The following is a 10000-nucleotide window of genomic DNA, read 5'->3' on the forward strand; positions in this document are numbered from 1 at the left end:
ACAATAAATCAGAGGAAGATTTCGAAACAGCAGACGAGTGGAACCTTTATCTAGAAGAAATAGAAGAGATCGTCTTTAACATCACAAATGATATTAACCGCTTAGAAATGGAGAAGAAAATTGAGAACTATGAACGCATGAATAAAGACGAAATCAGAAGAAATTATTCCAAGAAGTATGGTTGCTTATTTTTTAAAAATTTCTTCGCCACAGACTTAATCTTCTGTTTATGTTTCACAAAAATCTAATTACTTCATGCATGCATGGGAAGCCAAAAGATTGCTCAGTTACTCAAAAAACTTTTTTGTTTATGTTTTACAAGTTTCTAAAATGTCATATCAGTTCAAAAGAAAAAGTACTCTGTAGTACTACCCAATCATGTTATTCAGTTTCTTATTGATAGAAATTTTGTGAATATACCAAAACTTTTATAAACTGAAATCCAGAGTGAGATTTTTGTGATTAGTATTATTTCAAGTAATTGATAAATAGTTCAGAGAGTTTTCATCAAATATATTTTAGGCATATTGCTTGCTTGCTTTTCCAATTTGAATTGCAACCTCTGTATCACAAGCCTTCAAATGCAGTCTGAGGATAATGAAGTGTAATGCTTCTTTGTAGAACTCTTGATACAACATAAAAAAATAGTAGCTTGCTGGTTGCAGTTTGTGTTATTGGTTATTTTGTTATGTTTTCATTGAGAGATATTATGGTTAGTTATTATTCATAGAGAGGTAATAGAATTATTGGTTATGTAGTAGGCATGCAAGAAGATAAAATTTAGTTGCATTTCATTTGAGGCAATTCACAAGTATTTAAAATATCTTACTCTGTCATGCCTTTTGAACTCCATTTTCATATTGATAATAATACCAACAGGAGTAAGGAGCTGGAAGAAATAGACAAGCAGATTGATGCAGACATAATGAGAGAAATGGAAAGAAAGAAGTGGCAGGAAGAGGAGAATGAAAGATCGAAAATATCTCGAGAACGCAACAAGACCTCTCTTCTACAGGTGACAGAGTTATTGTTTACTTTGGTTCAAGTGCATATTAATGTATTGAGGACACAAAGTTTCTTGTTCATTTTCATTTTTCTTTCTTTATCTTTATTCCTTCATTCCTTTTCACTTATTCTTGTTCTTTTTTTTTATTGTATTAATTTGTTGATGACATAAGAATCATATTTATTTCAATAATTTAATTGATAATTAGTTATAACTTCCTCACTTTTTTATGGAGGTATGTACTCATTTCCGGGTGTGAGTGAACACATAGAAATTTAAATTGGATGATATCAAAAGAATACAAGCCTGTCCCATAATATCTAACCACTTTGAGTGGCCATTGTGGCTAACTCTTTAGAGGAAAAAACACATTGCACCTGAAGTGTTGTTTGAGCATTAGTTACTGGATCTGTGAGAAATGTGGTTTAATCTCTTGAAACAAAAGTGCAATAACAAAAGTGAATGAGTTAGGAACATTGCCTCAGAATGCAAAACTGCATTGACAGATATAATATATATATATATATATATATATATATATATATATATATATATATATATATATATATATATATATATATATATATATATATATGTATGTATGTGTATATGTATGTGTATATGTATGTGTATGTGTATATGTATGTGTATGTGTATATGTAGAATATATCAGAAAAACAAAAATAAATGCTTATAGTAGGCAAGAAATCTTGGTACTGTGCATGAGTGTTCATGTGCATTGGGCCTACAGGCTACACATTTGGGAGAGTTACCACTCAAGTAAGCCTGTTGGCCAGATTTTGATCCATGTGCAGACTACAAGGCACCTGAATCCAACAGGTTAATAAGTGAACTAATTATATAACCTCATTATATATCCTCAGCCATAATGAATTATGGCTGAGGTTATGAACTACAGATCCTTAGCACCCTGTGGTAGAAGCCCATAATAACTCCCAACTTAATCATCCTACTGTGTGCAGAGGAGTAATGTATATAGTCACATTTATTTGTTGGTTTTCTTAAAACGGAGCAATGCTGGCCATCTTCACCCTGATGGAAAGGTAGCTTCAGACACTCATCTTCCTACATAATGAACTGAATTTTTTGGTAGACAACACCACCCACATATAACCATGTTGAATGCCTGCTGATGATATCTGTGTTATGGCCTTTTTCTAACATTTCCATGAAGAAGCAGGCCAGAACTGTACTTAGTGGGAAACCCATAGTTAGACCACTAATCTTTCTACGTTCATTTCATGAATTTTATAAAGTCATGTTTGGATAGCAGTTGTTAACTGTCAGCCATGATGCTGATGACCCTTCATCTATGGGGACATTGGTGGAGAGGAATTTCATGCTTGTTCCCCCACAAATCCATGCCCATTGTTGTTGTGGGAGAGCTTAGGAGATGGAGACTGAGGCCTAGTATTGAAGATCTCCCCAATTTGGGCCTCAGTCGACAACTCAACCATATTTGCAATCAGTGGCACAGTATTCCTGTTTAGTTATATAGCCCCTACCCCTCATGGGAACCCTGAGAAGTGAACCATTTCTCTTCCCCTTATAGTAGATGGATGGTTGCGCATCTACTATTTGAGGTTACTGGTGTCTTATCTCTTGGAGGAGTGTTTGTTGTGGGTGTGAGTGCCCAAAGGTACGGCTGGGTGTTGGTGGTGAAGTCGGAGATCAACACCACAAGGACTGGGCAGTCCTTGTGGGGCTGCTGCTGTTGTCTGGTTCTGCTGGAGGATCGGGGAATGCTGATCTTGTTTCGGGTTCTGCGGCTTAAGTACACGAGCGCTGTGTAAGCGCGCAGGGAATGAGGGAAGTCCACTGTCCAATGAGCGTGGACATGGCTGTGGACCTGATGTGACCCAACCTGGGAAACTACGCTGAACTTCAGGTAGCAGGGACATGCTGCTACACCCCCATGGCCAATTATGATTTTGCACCCCTATTAAGGGCATTGCCCCACAATCTACCCGTTCCCCAACATCTGGCTCTCCTTTGATCACAACTCTGAACTCTGGTATTACTGCCCCTTCTTAAACCTTTCAATCCGGGTAACGTAACCATCACATCACGAAAAAATCTGGCTCAAGGATCAGGTGACTTGAACATGCCATCATCGGAAAATCTTGGCTGTAGGCAGGTTGAAACAAACCTACCATCATGAGTGTTTTGGCTGAAGCAAGCATGATGGGAAAGACTCACTATGAGTGCACAAACCTCTTGGGAGGTATATTAGACTCATTCCTATCAGTATACAAGTATGGAATCTAATGTCCATGAGCCATGACTGGAAGAATGCTGGCTCCATGGAGGACACCATTTCCATTCTCAGCATTGTATTCCTGGCATACAATGCTGAGAATTGAATGACTCAAGTTGTATTTTAAAAATTTGAAAATTATGAAAAAAAAAAATTAAAATGACACAAATAACAAAGAGTTAGATATTTTTATGTTTCTAGCACTGAGTTGCAGACTACCTAGAGAGATTTTATAGAGTCTGTGCAAAGAAAAGTCTATTACCATCTAGATGATACAAATCAAATGGCAAATATGGATATTGGAAAATGGCAAAAAAGCCAAAAACACTTATGTGTAAAAAGAGGAAATAACTTTGCAAATAGGAAGCATAAAGTCCTGTCACTGTACACATGTTTGCGTGCTCCCACCCTAAAAGCTGCCACCCGGCAGAGCAGCCAAAAACAAAAAGGCAAAGTTTCCTTCTGCAGCCATTTCAATTGTTCACACCTTGTCACAAGCTTGTGCATTATCTACCCTGCCTTAACTTACTGGCAAATATATTACTGCCTAGCCTCACTCCTCACTTAATACTTGTCCCATAACTGTTCACATCTCCCCAACTGATTGCCCTGTCTACAACAAGAATTGGTCATTGTGAAAATGACCTGCTTTGCCTGCCTTGTTGACTATGATGCAGAATTAGAACAGCACAGGCTTCCAAAAGTCCTACACCAATATTGCAAAGATTAACTTCTGTAGACATAACTTCCCCCATAAAGTGATATTTATTGAGAGGCCTGCCCAGTCCAAACATTTCTGTCAGTGTCAGAAATGTTGGCGTTTTGGCTGCTGACTTTCCACAACCTGCTGCCCTCTCTGTGCCCAACCAAGATATTATGGTCATGTAAAAAGATGAGAGGAAAATTATGGATAAAATAGCAATGAGAATATCACTAAGAGCAAAAACAAGTGTTAGTAGACAAGAAAACTATGGGAATATTTTAAAAACAAAATCATGTAATTTTGGTATTGAAGCAAATAAAGCATTTGAGAGAAAAGTTTGATGAAAGAAGACTCGAACAGCTGACTCGATGACAGTGTGGGTCTATAGTCAAAAGAAGAACTGAAATTTTTCTTCATTCTTGCTATGTTTTTCACACTGATATGATTTTGATTTGGCAGTTAAAACAAACTTGTGCATTTAGCACATGGTAATTTTTACTATATACAATGTGTGGTTCATATGAAAATAGTCTGACAAGCAAAAAAGTCAAAGATGAAATTGAAAATTGTTTAATTCTTTTTGGCTTTCCCTTAAATTACCCTTTCTCCTTATTTTCTCCTCAAGTAATGATTAAAATAAATTCTTTCTTAGTCTATAGCTTGTATTGAAATGATATAAGGAATCTTTGTATTGCAGCTAACCCTCTGTTAGGAGCAAGTACTAATTAATACTTTAATTAATAATTTTCAACACTTTCTAAATACTTATTTCAACTTCCAAAATCCTTTTTATTTCTCAAAAAGAGTCCTGCAAATTTCACATGATTATATTGTTAATAACTTAGTAACATACTCTCTATACTATAAACAGGACCTTATGGCATCAGATGGCGATGCGTCCCTTATCGTGCAGTCTCATGCAGAACGCTTGAAGGTCGAACAACAGAAGGAAGAACAGGTGAAGAAAGAAAAAGAAATATTAAGAAGACAACAAATAATGGCACAGGAATTTTCATCTGGTGTCAAGATTGGATTTGCAGGGATTAGTGCTCCTATCAAAGTTCAGAAGGTTAGATATGTCTCTTATCTCGTAGTTCAGCTTTATGAATCACCTTGATCTCTGGGATAAATGTAGAGCTGTCCCTGTTTAGGTGAAGAAATGTGGGAGGGACTTGATGGATGTTGCTCTTCATTAGATTTTGAGGTACAGAAGTGAGTGTGAGCACATGTATGACAGTGAAAATTATTGTATTAAGAACATGAGAAATATAAACTTGACATCATATAAAGTTATATGTTTATAATTTATTTGTGTGCATGGGTGTGTCTGTGTGCGTGCGTGCGCGCACATGCGTGCGTGCCTGCATGAGAGAGAGAGAGAGAGAGAGAGAGAGAGAGAGAGAGAGAGAGAGGAGAGGGAGAGAGAGAGAGAGAGAGAGAGAGAGAGGGAGAAGAGAGAGAGAGAGAGAGAGAGGGAGAAGAGAGAGAGAGAGAGAGAGGAGGGGAAGAGAGAGAGAGAGAGAGAGAGAAGGAGAGGAGGAAGAGAGAGAGGAGAGAGAGAGAGAGAGGAGGGAGAGAGGAGAGGGGAGAGAGGAGAGAGAGGGAGAGGAGAGAGAGGAGGAGAGGAGAGAGAGAGAGAGAGGAGAGAGAGAGAGAGAGAGAGAGGGAGGGAAAGAGAGAGAGAGAGAGAGAGAAGAGAGAGGAGAGAGAGAAGAGAGAGGAGGAGAGGGAAGAAGAGAGAGAGGAGAGAGGAGGAGAAGAGAGAGAGGAGAGGAGAAGAGAGAGAGAGAGAGAGAGAGGGAGAAGAGAGAGGAGAGGGAAAGAGGAGAGAGAGAGAGAGAGTGAGAGAGAGAGGGGAGAGAGAGAGAGAGGAGAGGAGAGGAGAGAGGAGAGAGAGAGAGAGAGAGAGAGAGAGAGGAGAGAGAGAGGAAGGAGGGAGAGGAGAGAGAGAAGAGAGAGAGAGAGAGAGAGAGAGAGAGAGATGAGAGAGAGAGAGAGAGAGAGAGAGAGGAGGGGGAAAGAGAAAGAGAGAGAGAGAGAGAGAGAGAGAGAGAGAGAGAGATTGTGTGTGTGTGATCTTTGTTTTGTTTGGGGACAAATTGTGCACTTGAAATGAAAGGTTAATCCTGCATCTGTAAAAATAGATCAAACCAATTTTTTTTCTTCTTCTTTTCTTTTCTTTTCTTTTCTTTTTTAGTGCAAAGAAGAAGAAGAGAAACAAACCTTCAGTGAGAAATATTACATATGTCAATCACTAAAATCATTTACTTACATAAATATAACTATAGTCTTGGAAGCTACTTTTACAAAAGCAAAGTAGAAAGAGGAAATTAAGGTATCATAAACAGTGTAAATCCCTTCTTTATTCCCCATATCAAATGTATAACCAGCTTATATATCCTCTCCAGGAACAACAGTATGAGTACGAGCCTCCAAATCTTCCACCTTCACTGCCAGCTCCCACCTGGGATGAGCTGGAATCGGGTGGCTACCTTAACCACGTCCGCCGTGCTTCACCTTCAGCGGTCGCAGGAGGATACACAGAACACTATGCTTGTCTCAGGGCTTTGCAGGACTTTATGAGTTCTCATATGTTAATACCTAGATCTAAAGAACAAGAAGTATAATACGATATTATGAGTATATAACTGGTATTTTGTATAACAATAATTTTCTGTTGGGGCTTTCAGATATTCCTCCAATTTATTTAAATGATTTATGAAAGCAGTGTCTACAGAGAGGTTTAAAGTAACCACAAAACTGCCAAAGAAAACACTGCGTACTTTGCGTTTCTTTTAGGTAAATTTATTTCCCGGTTAAAATATGATCCGCATGCCAGGTTGGATGTTAAGTGTACAATATACAATTACAATATACAATATACCTCAGTATCTTTCATGCAACAATGAATTTCATACAAGAATTAATATAGAGCACTTGAGAAAACAAAAGGGTAAACTTCTGTATCAGTGCTGTCCATGTTACTTTACTGGAGGCTAAAAAACAATAACAAATTATAATTTTTCATTGGAAGTTTTATTTTCCTGACTGATAAATAACTTTTATCAAGGGAATTACCATTTCATATATATTCCACTCTATATAGATATGTTGCTGTTATCTATCTAAATATATAGATAGATAAATGTCACTGTATATGTAGTCTATAGATACACATATATGTGTGTGTACATTATCCCTAATTGTCTTGCACTCTAAATGTATCATGTGTCTTCTGTAAGCATTATAAAGTTAATTCTGGATTAAAGTTTAATCCAAATCCAAAGTACTTACACCGAAAATGCAAGACACACTGCCAGGTGCACGAGGCAGTACCATTATCGATAAATCTGCTGTTTACATGAATAAGCAGGTATCTGTGTAAAGGCAATTAGCATTCACTCTACAAGTTTCATATCATATAATAATGTTAATAACAAAACATTTGCTACAGAGAAAAAAAATATGTGCACATATATCCTAGTATTATATCATGCCAATATATATCTGTCAGTACAAATAGAATATATAAATGGCTTCAAATAGCCTATAAATTTTATAGACAACTGAAATGAAGGCGTCACACAAAAATAAGACACTCGTAACATTAATTTATATTCACTTGAGTTTTCTCTGAGAGCTTTCTCATGTGTGATTGCAGGGGCAATCACACTTAATTGTGATGTTATTAAAAGCTTTCTTCTTTATTTGATTAATATATTGCATTAGTTGGAATGTTTTTTCCAACTGGGAAATAACATTGCAATAACTGTGTCTGTAGGATTTCCATTTCACTATTGAGAGATATATCTGCAGTCTGAATATCCCACAACTAATAAAAATATGTAGTAATGAATTTTCACATGTATGTATGTCATTATGTATCAATACATGATTGGTGGGGTAAACTAGCTCATTCTGTGCATGTGCAGGATTAAAAGTTGAGCTCAAAAGTAAAGCCTGGTCCAGAGGCGAATTAAAAATTAATCCTGCATGCTACCATTGTGCATGCACATCAGAGATCTTTAATACTAGATTAACATTTATTATGCACCAAGAAGCTGCCCATAGGGACATTGTGTTATTTATCTAGCATCAAGGGCATATCCCCTTACTCCAACCAAAATTACCATGACATGTATATACAATGATAGCACCAGAATATTCAAAGACCAGATGATTCCTATAATGTCCCTCCTCCCTGCTCAATAAGCAATTTACCTCTTGGTACACATTAGGCAGTGCCTTTTGAAATTTTTGTGTCCATTCTAAGATGACAGAACATTTTGCAGTTGCTAAAATAACCAGGGAAGTGAACCAAGACCAGATTGTGTAAAGTTCAGTTAAGGTATTGGAAAAGTTTATATAGTACTAGCAGTGAAGTCTATTTTTCATAGTGAGAGGTAGACTAGCCATTCCTCACCTTGATGCAGTGTGCACCATTACTACAATTAACTTTTTATGAGGAACAAATGGGGAATATGCTGCTCAGGATATGTTGCTACACTCTTATGTGGCTTTGCTTGTTCCAGGCAGCTCTTTAAATTAAACCCTTTTTCTTATAGGTACACTTCTATCTCTTTAGTTGGGGTATTTTTTAAAAAATAGTTAATTTATTTTGTGACAGGGATGCAATAGTTTCAAAATTCTTGAATGTCAGTATGGTAGACAATGCTATATTAAATAGCTGATCTAAACTGGAGTGGAGTTTATGAGTTTAAAGGTATTCAGTAAGATGATGAACAAAAAATCTTTGGAAATTTTATTGGTATGATTATTTATTTGCTAACTATATAGAACAATGAGGTTTGATCTATCCACAAACAAGAAAAAAAAACATTGCATTATATTATTTTCTGGTTGGAATAAAGATCTGTATATTATTATCAAATCATAACTAAAATCTAATAGTTACTATGAACTTAGTGAACAACTGCCCAGATGTGTGAATATCTAGAACTGCTAAATAATCAAAGTAAACCTCAGTTGCTTTGTGAAAAAGTCATAATATAGTTCTGAACTCCAGTCTTCTTCTCAATCTCTCTGATTCATAGGTAAGTAAAGATAATCTCTCGCAGGACTTTAATCATTAGTGGTAACAGGGGTGATTATTTGTACTTAATAGAAGTAAATACTAAGCTATCATTCTTGTCGAGAAGCTAGCTTACCAGTACCATTAACATATTTAAATTAAAGAATTTTTGTAGACAAAAAAAAAAAAAAAAATGGCAGACTTCCACAAAAAGAGCAGTCATTTCACAGAGCGTGAAATAACCAGAAGAATATGCATACATCCGTTCACACACACATACACACACTTTTTTCTTTCCATCTTTCTATCTCACTTGTACTTGCATAGCTAGATTCTGAGTAAAAAAAAGGAAAACCTTTCTACAACTAAGGGAGCAGTTGCACTTTCTAAAAAAAGGCATACGCAAAAGAAAATCATAAATACCTAATACCTTTGGTCACCTAACATACTTATCATTGATATACTTATATATTTCCATTGAGTTATGTGTTACAAGTGATGGATCCCGTCCCCACAACTCTATCACTGATGTTTTAGAAAGTTCCTGCATTGTAACCATTTTCATCTTTCCACCTTTTGCTCTTCTCTCGGGAGTCCTCTCCCTTCTCTTCTTGTCTTTCCCATGGATTCATGATGTTTGAGGTGGTTGTCCAAATGCTAGTTCAGCAGGTGTTGGCTATTGCTATATAATCTGAAGTATGCTGGCATCTCATGAGACGTGGGTGTCATACTGCCAGTACTTTGCTCAAACAATAATTCCTTTTCAGTTAAAGCTGAGAATTTATAGTACATTGTTTCATATGCTTGTTCAATGAAAATCTCACAACAGTCAGAGTGGTTTTCTTCCCAAATAACTTCCCTTTTAGGTCTCGTCACGTATATTCGTGTACTTTGTGGTGTAGTAGTAGCGTTCTCGCCTAACAATCTTGCTGACCTGGTTCAAATCCTACATTGCCAGTGTATGGTAACTCTGACCATTCC

General features: G+C 36.7%; 1 protein-coding gene across 3 annotated transcripts in view; it reads left to right on the plus strand.

Annotated features, from left to right (window-relative positions):
- Window positions 1-7014, plus strand: part of LOC119576303 (CDK-activating kinase assembly factor MAT1-like) — a 15361-nt gene extending 8347 nt beyond the window's left edge. For all 3 annotated transcript variants that reach the window (XM_037923914.1, XM_037923916.1, XM_037923915.1), the window contains 4 exons: window positions 1-175; window positions 880-1015; window positions 4859-5056; window positions 6396-7014. The exon at window positions 1-175 is cut by the window's left edge and continues 13 nt beyond it. In XM_037923914.1, the coding sequence (XP_037779842.1) occupies window positions 1-175; window positions 880-1015; window positions 4859-5056; window positions 6396-6614 (728 nt within the window). In that variant the 3' untranslated portion in view covers window positions 6615-7014. The remainder of the gene's footprint in view (window positions 176-879; window positions 1016-4858; window positions 5057-6395) is intronic.
- Window positions 7015-10000: the final 2986 nt, after the last annotated feature.

Source organism: Penaeus monodon, chromosome 8 (genome assembly GCF_015228065.2).
Source record: "Penaeus monodon isolate SGIC_2016 chromosome 8, NSTDA_Pmon_1, whole genome shotgun sequence".
NCBI lineage: Eukaryota > Metazoa > Arthropoda > Malacostraca > Decapoda > Penaeidae > Penaeus > Penaeus monodon.